We start from the raw sequence: 19,048 nt of genomic DNA on the forward strand, positions 1-19,048 counted from the left end.
CTTCGTAACTGGAGCCACATCACATACTTTTGAGTTGCATCTGTCAATGTTTTCCAAACAAGACTGAGAATTCATTAATTCTTTTTCCAGGAGATATTGTATTATCTTGATGAGTGGGGCAGAATGTTTTTGGCGATCTAATTCTTTAAATTATTCTTCATACATTGTTTATACTCTCATTATTATTCTGTGATTCTATGATTATGTTGTACATGTATTAACATAATTAGGGAGGAGCTTTCACACTACATACATTTGAATGATTGCTTTCATCTGCTATATGACTTCGTTTTTAAATTATAAAGTTATAAATCATGATAATTTTCTTCTAACCTTTTGATGACCTGGAAAAGCACCAAGCTTTATTTCAGCTTCAACAAAACCTTCTTCATCCAATGTTACTACTTCCCCATTATCAGCATCCTTCCATTTTGGAGAGGTCACATTATGAACCAGTTTAATTGCCACTGATTTGTGCACAGTATTGGTGTTTGCCCAGTATATTCCAACCTGAAAAGCTTCCTGCAAGTGAAAAAAGACCAATTATCACTTGTTGACAATTCGATACACTTCTACTAGAGTTAAATGTAGTTTCCAGTATGAAGTCAATCTCATTTCCTCCCTTTCTCCCTCTGATACCTTCTATGTGGTACAAGGACAGATGAAACCACAATGTGGATATGGGACTGACCCTCATGGTGGAATCAAGACCATAGTCTACACTGAGACGTGTAAATAGGCAGACCTTTTATTTATTAACAGATGTACATGGGGGGAAAAAGATCGCAAAATAAACAGGAAGTATCATATTGTCCAATCGGAATTGACAAGCTCCTCTGTCAAATTATTTTAATTCTTTCAAAAATAAAGAATATTGGGGTTGCAATAAAAAAGCATGTGCCTGGCCAAGCTAAGGTATGTGAGAAGATCCATTACACAAAACTCTGAATTCAGGAAGGCAGGCATCCTAAAGAATCTTCCTTGTTTGTAATTCACCCGATCTCATTATCAAACCTTTTTTGGTAGCATACAAGCTATGAAACAACTCAACCTAAAACACTCTCAAACCAAACATTCCTTCCAGGCTGTCAGCTTTGCTACTGTGGTCAACACACTTCCCAAGTGACAGGTTGGCACAGCAGGGGCCAAAGTCTATATTTGGCCTCTACAGCAATCTACTTGGGCTGCTACATTATGCCCATGCTGTGGATTCATTGGCTGAATCGGGAGGAAGGAGAGAAGGCTGCTGAATCAGATGGCACGCAGGTCTTCTTCCTACAGTGTCTTACAGACTATTTTTAACTATGCATCTTTAAGACATGTTGTTCTTCAAACATTGCTATCAAGTATGTCGTGCTACCCACTCGGCGGCTCAGTCAGCATGAGAAATTTCTACTGTTATTTCTACTCCTCATCATATGATTAACAGAAACAGTGACTGGAAAGTGGGAATCATCTGGATTAATAACCATTCTTCAAAATCAGAATGTTTAGCAGAACTGTGCCTGTTAACGTGAAGAGTGAAGTTACCTCGAAGTTGGGAGGTATAATTACTTTCCCAGTAGGTATTTGAAGAACAATCTTCTCTCCTTCAAACAGCCAGAGGTCCCACTTGGACTGATTGATAAGCAAAGCCCAGGGCAAGAGTTCTATCAGCAGGGTTTTAACACACGGTTTCCACACCGACAGCTTTACCCGCATTGGGCTATCCCACTGGGAGAGTTGTTCGTTGCTGTTCAAAAACAAATAAACAAAAAGATAAAGTCAAAGGAATAATGAATTCAAGATTACAAATGATAAGCCATCATTTTCAGAAATTTGCAAGGCTTTTGTGGTTTTGAAATAGAAAACCAATCTCCTCTTACCTTATCATTCTGGAACACACTGAGATGCTGTCAGACAGATCTAGCTACACGTAAGCTATAAAGACATATTTTTAACTGCATAAGCTCAACCTAAATTTGGTCAATTAAAAAAAATGCCTTAATAGAATTACCACTATCCTTCAGAACTAAACCTGTGACTTTTGTAGTCATAAAATCACATTTCCATTTTTTTCAGCAACTCCACCTACAGCAACTCCCTGTTTCTGCACTCAAATAAAGAGCTACTGAATAAACAACAGGCTCTAGAGCTAAAGAAGGTGCATTTTTTTTTAGTTCCATTTATTTCATCCTTGCTGATGCAATCTTTTCAGTGTAATCAAGGGCAGCCCCTAGGCTAACCTCAATTTTTTCCCACCTGTGACAGATTCTGCAGCTTACATACATACAGGAATCATGTAATTACTGAAAACATATTCAACGTTGATCACATATAGTCTTCTTGAACATGATTTCAGTTTTTGAAAAGGCAATGCAACAACCATGAAGAAGGTTTAGCAAAGAATTACCTGTCAGAATCCTTCTTATTATATGGCCATGCAGGCTGGGAAGGATTAGCGGTGCCATAGAAGTCGGACAATATTTGGTTGACATTGCCACCTGGATGAGATTTAGTGGCTATCTGTTTAATTAGCATGGTTGAGATAGGGACTGCGCACTCTGATGGATCATCTTCCTCCCTGTCATTGAAAACAGAATCAGTCACTTACACAACAAGCATTAGTAGCACTAACATTTTCTTCGATGAAGCTTTCCAAGCATACTCTGCGGTAGGAACACTCTCAAGGTAATCATGGATGAATCAAGTTACGATGTCTAACAAGTTCCTGAGCATAAAGTGACATGCATGAATTTGTTATGCCACTAATGATCTTTGTGCCTGAGACCCTAGAAACTCTTCAATATTCTCAAAAACCATTTCAAGATCATTTAGGAATTTATTTTTCAAAACACAAGAACGTGAACTGCTTAAGCAAACAAAAGCCAACGTGCTTAGGATAGTTATATCAAATTTAATATTTGCTATCATATCATTTCAGGCCACATATGCTTGTTCTGTTGTATCTCCTCTGCATATGCCATACTCTTGGAAAAAATGCACCAGAAGCTAAAAGGTAAATTATTCCTTCTTTTCCATATAAATGAACCATTTTCAAGGAAAGTGAGTATTTTACCTGGCTTGAAATGTCAGGTGATGCGTAAGATCAGGTTCTATATTTTGCAGTGCTTTCTCCTGTCCTTTCCCTGGAATCACTTGCGTTTCATTCAGTCCCAGACTTCTTTTCTCTAAATGTATAATAATTGGGTCTGGAAGATGGCTCCTTACAATGAAAAGAGGGCTGAAAACAATCTACAAAAAGAAAAGAATATACCAATTTAAGGCTAATTTTATTCCAGTATTACAGCTGTTGAAACAATCTATTAATAAATCTTTAAAATGGGTCATTCTGCCCTTAATTTATTATATGACATGTAAGGCATAAACATGTAGATTTCAGAGACATTAAATGTACTTACTAATCGTTGCTGCACATGAGAGTTGGGCTCTAAAGTCAAAATTGTGCACCACACATATGTAATTGAACTCTTTGAAGATGGTACCTGTACACAGAGAGATCAGCAGCGTTACACTAAAATTATTTCAGGATAATAATGTTCAACATTTCATCATATCAAACGGAAGTCTAAATGCAAAGTCCCCGGTTCTCTCAGGCATTTTTTATGCTATATTCCATAACCTGTTTCTAGTCATACCTGAATGACAGTGCTGTGTTCTGTATGTTTAGAACTTAGACATACGTCTCGGGACCAGTCTTCATCTCCTGTAGCTTTCACACTCAGCTCAGTAAGCTCATTGTTTTCTAGGACATATGAAGGCAACTTCTGCTTGGCTGCAAGGCAGTTGATGTGTTCTTTAACAACGGCCTGTCCGTCCTGGCTAATGTAATGCTGAACCACTTTCAGTTCAATACTTTCAGAAAGGTAACTACAGACTGTCTGTCTTCCACAGATTAGGATCTAAAACACACAAAAATATGCAGCTCATATATAAACAATTGTGAAAAAGAAAGGTCAAAATTGAGTTATAGAGTGAAAACCTGTACAAGAATAATCTCCCTATTTTAGTTTTTTCCAAGCACTGCTGAAGGCAGTGAATGGTAAAACATTATTTTTATTGGCCAAATGTATGTGCAATTTCATAGAAACCTAGGCATTAAAACGCTTGAAATATTGCTAAGGCAGTATCCGGGCTTGAAAGAAACATGTAACATATCCACTTTCACTCCTACTGAACTCAGCAGTACTGCCCATGGCTCACATAGCTCTGGTTTGGATTTTAAGAGTACTGTGATGGTCTCTGAATGCTGAGCCCTTTCTGAGCAGACACAGTGATGTACTTGAGAAGAAAGGTTTCTACTGACACCTCACATTGCCATCACAATCCAGCAATCCAGACCTTTCAGTATGTTTGCTGTTTTAAAGCTTATAATTCCATTAAATGGCTGTAGCATATTTCCGTTTTTAAGTGCACCCACCTAGAAGAGGACCAAATTACACTCAGAGTTGTTGCTGAATACATGAATTGTTTATCATAGAACATATATCTGACTTTTGTTAAGTTACACTAAGGAACAGCATTCCACGTGTATCCTTGCTACGACCATCTTCATTTGCTTTTCATTAATGAGGGCGTGCACCACAGCTACAACCTACCAAGCAAAATCTCAGCAGGGCTTTCAGTGATGCCAGGCACTGTTCCTGTCTGATCAGCTGTATTTCTGTTGCACAACATAAGGCGCTCTGCCATATCCATGAGCCGAACATGTTATGTCCACCATATGCTCTGGCTTCTGCCAACACAGGCAGAATGACTGCAGTGTTACTACAGTTCTCTTTACAAAGACAGTATGTGAAACTTGCTGCACAGCAGCCCATTTTCAAATGTTAATTTGGTCATTACTCCTTTCTCTTTTAACAATACAAAGGCCTGAATTACAACCCAGAATAAGATATGAACAGTTTCTTAAAAAAAAATAAAAATTCTGCTTCTCAAGAGCTTAAAACGTGTAACTTAGACTGTCAGAACTTAAAAACCAGACAAAGGGATGTTTACTGGAACATGTAAAATATGTGGTGGTAATTGAGCTTTTAAATGCTAAGATCCATACCAAAGTGAAGAAAAGAGTTGTAAAAACTCCCCAAAATGCCCTCAGAAGACTGCTATACTTGGGGTTTTTTCAGACCCCAGTAGGAGAGAATAAATAATAAAGTGACTAATTTGTGAATAGATAACAGCTTAAATTACTCATTTTTTCCAAACTGGATCAAATACTTACTTGCTTTTGCACTCCACTGAGCTGCTGAACTTTGATAATAAGTGATGCTGTCCGGCCCTTGTACTGAATGGTACGAATAAAGGTCCCTGTATTGTCCACACTCAATGGTTCAGACCACCGCCAGTTTCCCCAGCCTTCAATACAGATGTGTAACAGCTGGAAAGAAAGCAATTACTACTTCAATATATAACTGGGAAAAAAAAGCCTTGCAGTAGGATAGGAATTCCCATGACAGAGAAATATTCTTGGTTTTAAAACTCAGCAATGCTAAGCACACCAGTTGTCTGAATGATCCACTCATTCTGTGATTTCAGATAGAAACAGAAGAATCAACAATACCGTAAGATGGCTCTGCATCATGCATTTCTGTAAATTACCTGCTTTAACAGTGTATTTAGGATGGTAAAAATCCAGCACACAACTGTTCAGAAAAAAAGGGTACGTAGATTAGAGAGCATAAAACAGGAAATAAGAGATTTTCTTTACTGCCCTTGAAACTGTTCTAGAAATTCACCCTCTTTATTACCAGCAAGGTGATATGGAACACAGGTCCAGGCCAGATTTTTGGCCTTCTGAATAAGACAGAAAATTACAAATACCCTTCCCTTCAAAATAAAGATGGATGCAAATCTATTTGTATGTATACTTGTATAGGTCACATATATATGTGTGCTAAATGCAGAACTTAGCATGTTGCTGAGAGATGGGAAACATTTCATTTCTTCGACAAATGTGGTGGCAAGTTCAAGCTTGACTGCATGAGAAGAAATTTAACTGCATAATTATACTCCCTGTGTGATTTATGCCGGAAAAGGAGTGGCTTTTTTCCAGTTTAACTTAAATCACTTCCAGAGCAATATAGTCTTTCATCATTTGAAGAGCCTTTCATCCATTTACCCACCATACGCACTTACCTCTATCCCATGGAGATTCTTTAAGCCCGAGTAGTGAAAATTGGTACTGTTCCATGTAGGTCAATGAAGTTACATAAATTTACGCCAGCTGAAGATCTGGCTATTTAGCTCTGTATAGATCTTTTGTGGCTGTGCAAACTTAAGGATGTGAGTTATATATAAGGGATCAAAGCAATAAGCATTCTGGGTAAAATTTATTCTTTGCAGAGGGCCAGCACAGAGCCTAAGCATCACTTAAGTCCTTTAAAACAGTTATATAAAGGCCTTGTGGGAATTCTCTCTTGAGGGTTGAATTTCACTCTGATTTTGGACATCTGTCATTAATTAATTTAAGTAATTGAGAACAGGATCAGGCCCAAAGTTTGATTATTTACACTAGCAAAAATTGAAATTTGTAAATACTCTGTTGTCCCATGATTTGTTTCCAGAAAGAGAGAGCACTGGCCATGGGTCTGGCCAGTTGGGCTCAGTGAAGGGCTGGATGTTGGTTTTTTTATATTGTTTTAAGAAACAACCGCAGCAACAACTTTCAAAGATATTACAATTCAGTAGCCTGTTTGCAATTTGTGGTATCCTCAGCACAAGTTACACACAACAATAACATCCATTCAGTGGGTGGCTTTTGAATTTGTAAGAGTGATGACTGTTGCATTCAGATTCAAATTAGTTTTACACTGGAAGCACAAAGGCTAATATGCGCCAGTGCACACATGGGCGTGCACCTGGATGTGCACATGCGTGGGCACAGCTTTATATTCAGGAATACACTAAGGGAAGCTGTGCACTAGGACACTCAAACTCATAAGCAAATACGTCGCTTTGATTCTGAAGTATTAGTTACAGAAAAGGAAAAACAAAACAAAACAAAAAAATCCAACTGCAGTGGCTGGAATCAGTTCAGTTTTTTACAGAGGCAGTTGGGAATAAATCTCATCACATATGAAAACTAAGAGAAACAAGAAAACTGTTTACTTTGGAGAGACTGGTAGCTGGAAATGACAGCCAAATAATGAGAAAAGGTACTAAGTGGTCAGTCTCAGCTAGAAGGCACACAAAATACGCTGCGCTCCAAAGATAGATGTCATATAAATGCCATAATTGATGATTAGTAATTGTACGTAGCTCCAACATTAGGATGTCTCCCACCCTGGATAAACAGCTTCGCTCACGAGTTGAATGTTCCCAAGGAACACGCTGTCAGCTTTCCCTGAGCAGTCATTAGCTCCCAAATGCTGCCTTACTAATTTTCTTTGTAGCACAACGATTAGTCTGCATTTAACTTCATGGTTCAGAAAGAAAAATAGAAAAGACCTATTATCATATATTGGCAATTTCTTATTTTATAAACATACTGTTTGTATACTGGTAAACGCTACATACAAAGGGAACAGCCTTCATAAGTTATTTTAAAGTTATCTAATATATTTGTATTAATGACATAACAATATAAGAATTGGGTACTGCGTTAAGTTTACTTTTGAGCCAAGAAACTGCATTCCATGAAAACGCAAAGGGATCTCTGGGTGAATCAGTTATTTAAATGTGAGATTTCTGGAAAACATGGCTAGAAGTAGTTAGCAAATGACACTAAGCGATCTAGAGATATATGGCAGGAAATAAAAATTGAAGTAATTTTAGAAAATTAAGTAATCAGGTGTTAACATTATTTTAGCAGAAGACGTCATAATAGATGGTGTTAGATACTCAACAAGGCAGAGCTCTAATGTTGTAAAACTGACTTAATACTACAGATTCATGGCAATTGCCATGTAACTCCCTTTCATTTATCAATCTTTAAGTAAATTCTAAGTATTTATGAGACACTCTGCTTAAAAAAGTTCAACAATTATAGCTAAGTATGGTACATATGTTAGGAGAAAAGAGAAGTCATTGCAAAAAAGTACAGAAAATATTCCATGGACTTCAAAAGCATTCTAACAAATATAATCCAGTGATAAGTGGCAATTTATAGCTTAGAGAGAATTTAAAACAGACTATCTATTGTATACGTGAAGATAGGCACTCATGTGTGTAACCATTTGATTGCTGCATTTTCTGTTAGGGAAACATATCAACAGATAAAGCAGTGGTTTTTGTTTTGACTAGACTTTGCTGGGGTTTGGATTTGTAATTCTGAGCCATTATGGATTTCTGTTTTGAGAGGGAAAGAAATTGCTTTCAGGGAGGCAGACTACGATGAAGCTGCTCCTACTGGAGCAAATGGCTACAAAAGCTGTATTCTTTATCCCATCTCTTCACAGAATGTTTCTATGCACTCCTCAAAATTTACTTAGGTTTTCAGCTAGATGTGTGAGTGAAGGATACGATCTGAGTAAATAAAGCTAAGTGTCATATGACAAGGCATGAAAACTAAAATGGGGGATTAAAAATGAGACTAAGAATGGAGCCTGTCCAGAAAAGGCAGCATTTTCCAGCTGTATGAGTAATTTAAAGCTTCTGCCCTCAAAATGCTTAGTGATACAAATTTGATTTCTATGTTGCTTGTAGATCCACCAAAGTTAACTTGGTTTCACTGTAGTTAGATTATATCTGTCTTCTAAGTGAAACTAGAAAATGCTTTTTGGGAAGAATAAGGGTTATCGCTCTCAACTCTGAGAGACTGGGAGGAATCAAGTGAGGACCTAATTAATGGTGTGGAAGCAGCTGGTTATTTTAAAACATGCGAGAGAGTAAAATAAAAGCTGTGATGATGCAGCAGCATGGAGGAAATGGAGACCTGGAGATGGGAGCTGAATTCTAAGACTTGAAGCTAAAGCAATTTTTAATTGAAAAATCAAAGGAGAAGGACGATCGGTATTTTTTGGTTGTGTTTTCATGATACAAGGTGGCCCTTGACCAGGATTAGGACGTACAACAATAAAATCAATTAGTATTTGGGAAAACAGTGAATGAAATGTCAATTCTGCACATTTTCAGCTGCAGAAGCCACCAAAACAGTTTGAATTTCAGTATGGCTTCATTTTCTCATGGGACCTGGGAGCTCTGACCAGTTCTACACCATCGTCCCTTGTAAGACAGAAGGCCAGTATGGAGCACGGGAGAAAGCAATTTCCATCACCCCCACGCTGGCTAGTAGAAAAAAGGTCAAGCTTGGCAGATAAAGTGACCCTCAGGGGCTCCTGGAGGCGTTGCGAGCCTCAACACAACCTGCAAAGCAGGCCTGAACCTCACAGGTACGAACTAGCTCTACACACTGTGGAAAAGGAAAGTCTTTTGGTTAAGGAACAGTAACCAAATTATGAGGGTTCATGTGATTCATGGATAATATAAATTCTTATCTGCCCCAGATATTATCTAGAAAGTCAATTACATATAACATAACCATTGATTTTGAATGCGGGACCCCAAAGGAAAGCAACAATGTATTTCTCACTACTTGAACAGTGTAAAATAACATAAAACTTTTTTGCCTGATGTTGTTCTGTAAATGACCTGGGGAGGATTATGTAAAGTACAAAAGGTTGTGCAGAGAATCTGTAACATCCCTAAACAATAAAACAGGAAAATATCCCAATAATAACTGATATATAAGTCACAGTTTCTAAGTTTGAACCCACAGACTACTGCACAGTTTCTAAGTTTGAACCCACAGAGTACTGTAAATCATCTTACACTTTATATAATCCAATACCTGAAAGAATGGCAACTTGGAAAAAAGTAACAATGAATTATGATCCTGCTGGAGATGCAACATAAATTAAAATTTGGCTTCAGTCTTTTTTTTTGTAGGAGAATGAGAAGGAGGTTCTTAAAGCTATTTCCAAATCTACAGCTGCCTTTAAAAATTGTGTTTACAAAATTCTAGCAGAAGTTATGCTTTGCAAGCACACTATTTAAAATAAGAGAAGAAAAACCTTAAATGGGTTCCAGTGAAGGTATTACTAATATACTAACCACTACTAATATCTATTCAAGAATTTATACGCGTATGTTCAGAAGAACAGAAAAGCAAATGATAGAGATATTTTCCCTCAAATTCTATATAAGTAGCAATAAAGTGGGACATACCTGTTTCAGGCATATTTACCTACTTTGATAAGAAATACATCTATTTTGTTTATAACCAGTGACTTGGCCACATTCTCATTGAAATCATTGCCCAAATACCCACTACACCTGCTGCTTCAAGTTAAGGACGGTGAAAAGTGAAAATGGGCTGTTACTATAACCCTGGGAGAAGACTCTGGAGAAAGGTTTGGGAGCTTCTACTTTAACTGCAGACTTCCCCTGTGCAACATTTTGTTTTGCATAGAAAGCAAAATAATGAATTTAGATCCATTATTCTTTGCTTCTTCAGAGGACTCCGCTGAAGTTTGAGCATGGGGAAAATAACTAGTCGTAACTAGCATGTTATACAAGATTTTTGCTGTTTATTCGCAAGCAATCTCTGCAGAATACATTCAGGGGACTCTCACATGAATAGCTGTTTTTTACATTTGCTATGATCCCTAGTGGGACCCTCCGACTGCCTACTGTCTTGCAAGACAGAATTCCTTAACTCTGAGTAAATTGCTAGGAAGATCTGATCTCTTCTAACTTCAGAGTTTCACCATATGTATCATATGCTCCAGTTCTCCTAAAAAACACAGCTGTCTTGGAGACAAACATGACTTTTGACATAACTGGGGCCCATCCCACAAAGCAACTTGAAGATCAAGATAAGGAGCACTGACTGGATCCAATAATAACGCAGGAGCCAGTGTTGTCTGTAGAGCACAGGAGTCTCTTCCCTTTTAATGATATCTAACAGACCTCTAACTTTCATTAAAATCTGCAAAAGGAACTCACGAGGTCTGGCAACTTCTGCCAGAATTGCTTAAAACCTCAAATATCATCAGTTTTGGACTTAGCCCAACTCTGAAAGGGACTATATAGTTGGGGGTGTCTTATCCCTAAGGAAGGTCAAAGCCTCATGAAATCTGAGGAAAACATGGGGGATGGAGCAGAGTAGAAGAGTGAGCATCAGACCTCAGACTTATTACTGAAATATTAGCCAAACTAGCGAGACTTGCAGGAATCAGAGTGAAAGTTAAAAGAGAAAGGTTAGGTTCCCTGAAATGTAGAAGATCCGGGCTGGGAAAAAATGAAGGAAGGAGGGAGCTTTAAGTTAAGCCAAACAGTTGGAGGGACACCATCAATAGCTGATAAATCCAAATCCTTGGTGTGCTATAGCTGTTTTCGTAACATGAAAAAGTTGAACAATTTTTAATTATAGGCTATAGTAGCTTCATTAATATTAAAATTAATTCTAAATGTAAATAAAGCATTATATAACTCTCTGCTACTACAAAAATAACTTATTTTAGGTATATATATTTAATTGTGTTAAATAATTCAAATGGGCAATTACTGCATCTCTCATTATGCTTAATTAGCAAAAGAAAAATGGAAAATTTTATTGATGTGAATGTGAAAGAAATATAATCCTTTTAAAGCTATTTATTTTCATTTAACTGAACTGCCTTGCCATACTAAAAAAACATTTTGCAGAGGTTAAATAAAGTATTTCATGGCAACCGCTGCTTCTTAGTGCCTGTGTAACAAGAAACATGAGCCAGCCGAAGTTGTGCAAGTTGGTTTTCTTTCCCAGTAAGAGAATGTGGTATCTAAGACCTTGTCCTAACTCATTTTATCCCCAAGAGTAAGTCAAGTAAGTCAAGTATGAACTAATGCCTGGAGGGAAGTCCCTGACTCCAGAAGTATGGATTATTTCACATTTATCTTACAATCTGCTCTCAGAGTTCTTAAAATTCACTAACTTGGCAAGTTGGGAATTATCATGAGAAATGAAATAATTTCATAACTATGAAGTCATCTAGCATTCCATGAATATGACACTTGGAGGGTTTGTCCATGCTTGGGCATTATTCTGACCTTTGGATAATAAACTGCTAGATAGTTTTGCATGGAAACAATTAGAAAAGTGCCATAGCATAATAGGGACAACCTGATGTCTTAATTGAGTTTTTGTTTTCATTTCAAGGATTTATATTAATCATTGAAAAAAATTACATGACAACATTTGTAATAATATTTAAACAAACTTATTTCGTATGATCTAAAATGACAAAGGATTGTGCTGTTTAGACTGTTTAGATGAACTGTCTTTCTGAAGCATGCTAAACTTAGTGATTTGTATTTAACATTAACCAAATGAACAAGGCTTATAGATGGATGCCAAGACTCTCCGACTTTTGTAAAGAAAATTTGCTTCTATCTCAACAGTGTGTGGAAAGCCTGTGCTTCCATATGTTTTCAGTGAAATTACCTCAGTGCTATTTTTTAGTCTCTAAATTTCCCAGCAAGAGATGGCTGTTGAAAAACGTTAAAAGAGCAGAAATATTCTTGAAATTACTCCAAGGGCTGGGACAAGGGAGGTATAGCCCCCCTGCTAGAAGAGCTTGCTGGCCAGCAATGTGGTTGAGTCAGGAGGAGTGAGATGTTAGCTTTGCCATCTCCTGGGACATGGGAATCCAACATGACACTCCTGACTGTTTATCAGCCCAGTTCTTCAGTGAATCCGAATCTAATCAGAGCAAAACAGAATGGGGAAACCCTTTGACATCACCAACTTTCAGCTGAAGAATGAATATCTGAAAAATGAATCTGAAGTTCCTACTGTCACCTCACCCACTCCCTAATGCGTGATTTGGTTTTCTGCTGGACTTTTCCACCTTTCATCCTGCACTTTTGTTTTTCATTTAATAAGAAACTTACATAGCGGCCATGAAAACGGCAAAGGACAAGCTAAAGATCAATGTCTTAATATTTACGTTCTCCAGGTGTTGCAGGGCTAATGCCATATATTGTGCTGGTGGTCTTTAGCAGCTCGGCTGCAACTGACAGAAAGTATTGGTAACAAGCTGCAATTTTAACTCTTCTACTTCTCGCTTTGCTTGAGATAATCCTCATTTTCAAAACTCTTTCCAGTTTGCACCATTACTGGAAGTACACCGTTATTAGAAATACACCATAATCAGAACTACACTATTAGCAGAACTATCTAGAATGATGGTCAAAAAGAGGATTCTCTCAACTGAATAGTTTTATATAAGTAACCAGAAAATGTATAAGAAAAATTGTTAAGAGCAAAGTCTTACTTAGTTCTGGTTTCATTTATAATTGCTTTAAGCATTGCCTTCTTTTTCCATGTGTTTATGAAAAGGTTTAAATGACTTTTTGGGTGGTTGCTACAAAAGCAAGTGATAATTGGTTATGAAATATGGGCCACATTTAGCTAGCTTTCCACAAGCCTGGTCGTTCTTTCTCCCTCACACAACCGGAGGGAGTTACATCAATCGTAACACAAGTGCGAGTACTGTCACCTGATGAGTGGGGATCCTGCCTTGCAAGCTGACGCTTGCCCAGTTGCACAGATCATAGTCACCCATTTGGGTTGCTCGCCCATGGGCTGGGGCATCACAGGCGTTTTGCTTGTATAAGAAAACATACGTCTTTTTTGAAAATGTGACAAGGGACGTACAGTACTCCAGCGTCTCTAAGTCTCTCCCTCTGTGCACTATTACACCAGCGCACACTGTTTATAGCAACTCCTCTGTCGCTGGGGTGAGACAGTCCTTTATTAACCTGCTTTCCTCTTAACTTACACCTTGACTTCAGTGTCAACTGCAACTGTTTACTCTGGCTGAATTTGCTCTGCACAGATTACCGCATTAATGTAAAATTCAGTAGTTTTGCATATCCACCAACTGACATATGAAGGAAAACCACAGTAAATTTACCATCTCTGCTTCCCAGTGAAACTTGAAACTCGTCAGCAGTGGAAGTGGGCACAGCTCCTGTTTAGATTTATCATCCAAATTTCACCTTCTTTCTCACATGCTAAGACTGCCATTTTCGAGGGCTCTAGAGGAGTTAGGAACCCCCATCCACAACACTTCTCCTACTATCTGTAAAAATTTTAGTAACTCTTCAATGCCGGACTGCTGCTCAGCAAGTGGGATGGCACAGGTCTCTAGTCTCCCACTCAGCAGGAGCTGGGTATATATTAAAAAGAGAGAAGAAATGGCTTCGCTATCTCATAAACACTTTTTTTAGATTTAAATTCTTGCCGTATCTTGAATCAAGATGAAAAGTCCATTTTTCACCACCACTCAAGAAAACCAACAACATGGTTTCATTGAAATATTTCCTGTTGATAATTTTAAAATCTTTTATTTCAGTTTCAGTGTTTATCCTTAAAAAAACACCCAAGAAACAGAAACTGCATTATTTAAACTATGTAAGTGGGGTGTTTCTGACAATTTCAAATCTCTTCTAATGCAAGCACATGCTGAGTTTAGAGATTTGTCCAGTTTGACCCTGTTCTGCAAACAATTTCAGTGAACAGATGCTTCTGGTAAAAACAATTCATTAAAAAAATTCCCCAAACCTCTAATGTACATCACAGAAAACAGACACTGATCACTTAGTTATAAAAACCTGGCAAGCGATCTTCTTTTGCTTTTTTTCAGAAGCTTCAGTCTCCACAATCGCTCAGCTTTACAGAAAGCGGTTGTGCACATCCAGTTCTACCCTCGAGTAAACTTCTAAACACTTCTGGCTTTCCTCACTCTTTGTTTACCTTTTCTCTCCGATGCAGCCCCAGCGTGTGGCTCCTGAAAGAACTGGAGCGTTAGAGAGAGTCGAGACCACAGAGAAAACTGACGAATCAATGCATAAAGCCACCAGTCAGCTTTTGCAATTGCTGCATTCGAAGGGCTGTTTCTGACATACCTGTGGGGACTTGTGAGAGCGCCAGCTGTACTGGTGACTGTGGAGACTAGCCAGCAAAATATTTTCATCAGTATCCACCTGGCCAAACCGCAGTGTCTCTTGTGTGTCATTACAGATCACAAAATGGCTGAAGACCAACTCCTCTGCCTCAGGGCATTGGTTCTGAAAGGAAAGGGATATGAAAGCCAGTAAGCATCAGATTAATTGCAAGACATTTGGCAGCTGTCTGCCCACTGGCGACTGTTACAACACAGAAATGCTTCAAGATCTCTCGCCATTATCTTTGGTCTCACAGTACTCTACTCTCTGCAAAAACTTGTGTTTGGGTTGACAAAATATATCCTAAGACTTAACATATTTTACGTTATGTTTCTGTAATGCAAATCTCTAAAGATTTAAAATGACAATAAAAACTAGATTTCCTAACTTATGTAAAAGACTTCAACGAAATTAAATTCAGTTGGAAATGACATGTCACAAAGGGCAGGTGGGGCACGACGGGCTGAGCAGAGAGGCATGAAGAGGTTTCTCCATGCTTGACAACTGATCTCGCAGGCCAACAGGCTGCACGTCCTCCTCCCCAGCTGCTGCTTCGACTTCGAAACATTGCTGTGGGTCAGCAGCAGAAGACTCTCTCTCTCCTGATACCACAACACTTAAAAAAATAACTAAAGAAAAAGCCGGAGACATGGGGGGAGTATTTTCACAGCTCCACGAAGCTGGTTTGAAAATGCATCATGCAATTTGACAGCAATAGGAAAAATCAAAAACTATCACGGGTTTTAAAAGTATTTTAGATTTTACAATACTTTTTCTCCTGCCTGCAGCATCCTTCCATCCCTCTCTTTCTGCTTTTCATCTGGCTGCTTGTCACTCTGTTGACACAAGGAGACTATATGATAGTCATAAAAATTACCAGAGCTACAGGTCTTCCGCCCCTGAAGGCACGAACTCTAATCCCCTATACGGGAGAGGTCAAAGTGTGACTGACAATTTGATTTGGAGATCATCTCTCATATATTTCTGTCCTAGTCAGTACTGGGCTGGCACCTTCCACTTACAAGCAACTATCTAGCAACCAGAACAATTACTCCAAGAAAGCAACATTTGGATAGTCTTCATGCTATTTAATGGGTGTAACACAAAGAATTAATCTTCTTGTGCTTTTTGTTACCTCTTTTTGACCCATCTTTCCTAGCACACACTTTTGACAATGCTTTATTGTTGGTTGGTTCCCTTCTCTCCACAATATAGCCCAGCTGCTCTTTTCTCCTCCTTTCTTCCCATGACGTCTTCTCTAACTTATGGGACCTCCATGGTCTTTGAGAGCTGATTCTCTTTCCCCTCCTTGCTCTCTCAGTGGACCTTTTAAATGGACATAATGAAGCTAGCACCTCCTCTGTCTAAGATCATATGGGTCTTTAGTTCTTTGATAACAATGTGCCTGGAAGCCTGCAGAAATTCAGAGATCAAACAAGAGAGAGAGAAAAATATTTCCTCATAGATCCCTGTGGATCCTTAGTTATCCATGAAAAAGAGTTTGGTACATTGCTTGTAGCACATTGCTGGGTGATACACGTGGAACAGATTTTCTGAAAAGTGAAGTGTGCAAGGTATGTCCAATTTAGCATCATTGGATGTATGTTCACTACCGTTATTAACTTCAGAAGAACCTAAGGTGCATGTTGTGATTCCTTTTGTGACTGAATGTCAGAATGACTGGCTGGGAGTGTTTGTGTAAAAAATTATTCACCCTAGGAGTATTTAAGCATCAGAATATTTAGATTAAAGCCTCTCTCCAAATCTCATTAATTCTTCTGCATAAAATCAGGTATCTTCTGTGAAGCAAGAGTCAGGCAAGCATAACCAAAATCTCACTTTTTCAAAGGAGTAAAACTCATTACAGAGCAATATGTCTGTACCGCATTCGGTAGCAGATCTGTGTATGCTAAAGGCTGACATTTACTGTGCCACTTCAGAGTGCAGAGTTTATTTTGGCATTTTCTAGTGGTGGATCTATGACTTTTTACTGTCAAGCTGCCATACCCACATACCCATAAGTCTACCACAAATACATATATTTTCCTGTTACAGCTTTGCAAAATGTTCTTTTTAAAAGGGAGGATTTACTATCCACAGAGCTCAGCATGTTGTTACAGTCAAACCTAGATATAACCCCAGGGGAATTTAAGAAAATTTTTTTTACTCCAATACATTTTCTTGCTGATTACGCACAGACTGGAAGAACAACAGTAGAAGATGATGAACCTCCTTCTTTTTACCTCAGTAACTGACTAACTAACTTAGTTTCAAGTATGTTAACACAAACTGTAGGAAAAGAGAATCTAGCAAGTTTTTGGCATGCATAGAACTCCTAAATTGTACTGGGGGAATGTTATCCCATCAGGGATTATTAATAGAGTTGCACACATTTTGATGCTGATGAATGACTGCCATTAATCATGAGTCTTAAATGCTAGATTTGCTGATAGAATCCACTGCTTTTAACAGCAACACTTCTCAAAGTTAAGCAAAAGAGATATTTTAAGCTCCATTTTATAACAGTTCCAAAGTTTTAACGAAGGAAACACCAAGATTTGCTTAATAAGGTGTTGCTCCACACTGCCAGGCTTAAGAGAGAGCTACTGATGCCTAAAGTCTTGATAATAGCAGCTGACTAAAGGATCATCAAGGAAGTCTGGGGATGCTTTAGCTCAGTATGGCAACTATGCACTGTACAGGCAGGGTTCTAGGCAACTCTTATTCTCCTTGCAGTAAATGCAGGCGATTTTTCCCAGACAGAGTACCACCCATGCTTCTTGGTCCCTGGGGAGCTGCAGCAGCTCCCTGCACCCAGCACAGGGTAAATTTGCTGCTGAAGTCTGACAGCAGAAGCTTCTAGGGTAAGCAGAAAGGGACCAAAAAAAAAATCAGCAAAAGGATGGAGTGAGGAAATCTTGATTGATAAAAGAGTGTAGAGAAACGAGACATAATAAAAACAAATAGAACCAGGCCATTTGTGTGGCAATGATGCTGAAGCGGTGAATGATGACTCCAGGAGCTGAAAACACCTAAGTGTGGATTAGGAAAAAAATTCCCTCTCTGAATTAAAACAGCAAATCAAAAGAATCAGCAAAAGATCAACAGCCTGAATCAGATACAGATTAAGGTCAGTTCCTGGGGGACAATTTCCTGCCCCTCGTTATATCATTTTTCAGCTGTTCTTTTCTCTCAGAGAGGCCTGGAAAGTGTCTCTCCTTTATTGGGCTTTCAAATATTTTGTGAATTCTATTCAGAGAGGGGAGAAACATCCCACATAATACTAGTCACCAGGCTTTCCCTGTCTCTGGGCTTTCTGCTCATGTCTCAGCTCACAGCTATTTCAAAGCATTTCTGGATCTGGGAAAAAAAACCCATAAAAACCTAGGCCTCTTTATATGCACAAAGGTATTTTCTGTGTGCTTCACAAGCTACCGAAGACCTGTGCAAGCCTTCTCTCTGTCTCTCTCTCACACACACACATACACAAACAATCTCTCTCTCTCCTTAGTACCTAGTAATGTTTTTTGGACAGAAAGTCTTTAGCAATTTCTTATCTCCCTCAAAGTTCCTCTAAGGGAAAAGAACATTTTCCTTCCGATTGTTTAAACTTCATTCTCATGGCAGTATCCTGACATTATCAGCCAGAAAGTTAAACTGAAGCTACATGCAAGTTTTCTGTACCTTTTCCCTTTGTTCTTTATGCTTATAGTAGAAAGATGGGGAAACTACCGTGATCACAGATGTCACACTGACTGATCCCAGCTCATTAAGAAAACTTCTGCAACTGCCAATAGAAAGGTTAAGCACCATGCGGACCTCAAGGAAGAGAAGTTCTGATGGTTCAAAACAGGTTTAAACAGGAGCTTTTATAACTTCTGAGGGGTTTAGGAAAACAAAGGAAGAGTTTTTTTCCGAGGAATACTCACTTAGTACCATACCTGGGGAGCTGTTTTCTCAGCTGACCCTGTGTCTCTAGATACCCCAAAGCACTAATGCTCTAAAACATTTTGTGAAGGCTTAAGTGCCCAAATAAAGGGGAAAAAACCATCCCCCCATGTATATTTACAGGAGACATGCATTTTCTATCTCACCTGATACTCTGCATGTTATTATT

The 19,048-nt window shown here is 38.5% G+C and overlaps 1 protein-coding gene across 14 annotated transcripts in view; it reads right to left on the bottom strand.

The window, feature by feature from the left end:
* VPS13B (vacuolar protein sorting 13 homolog B) overlaps positions 1-19,048 on the bottom strand; it is a 485,731-nt gene that overhangs the window by 32,523 nt on the left and 434,160 nt on the right. For all 14 annotated transcript variants that reach the window (XM_082316760.1, XM_082316766.1, XM_082316768.1 and 11 more), the window contains 8 exons: positions 14,893-15,054; positions 5,222-5,377; positions 3,639-3,902; positions 3,402-3,485; positions 3,059-3,234; positions 2,393-2,563; positions 1,531-1,732; positions 334-522 (listed from right to left, as the gene is read on the bottom strand). In XM_082316760.1, the coding sequence (XP_082172886.1) occupies positions 334-522; positions 1,531-1,732; positions 2,393-2,563; positions 3,059-3,234; positions 3,402-3,485; positions 3,639-3,902; positions 5,222-5,377; positions 14,893-15,054 (1,404 nt within the window). The remainder of the gene's footprint in view (positions 1-333; positions 523-1,530; positions 1,733-2,392; positions 2,564-3,058; positions 3,235-3,401; positions 3,486-3,638; positions 3,903-5,221; positions 5,378-14,892; positions 15,055-19,048) is intronic.

Source organism: Platalea leucorodia (assembly GCF_965183815.1).
Source record: "Platalea leucorodia genome assembly, chromosome: 1".
NCBI classification, from domain to species: domain Eukaryota; kingdom Metazoa; phylum Chordata; class Aves; order Pelecaniformes; family Threskiornithidae; genus Platalea; species Platalea leucorodia.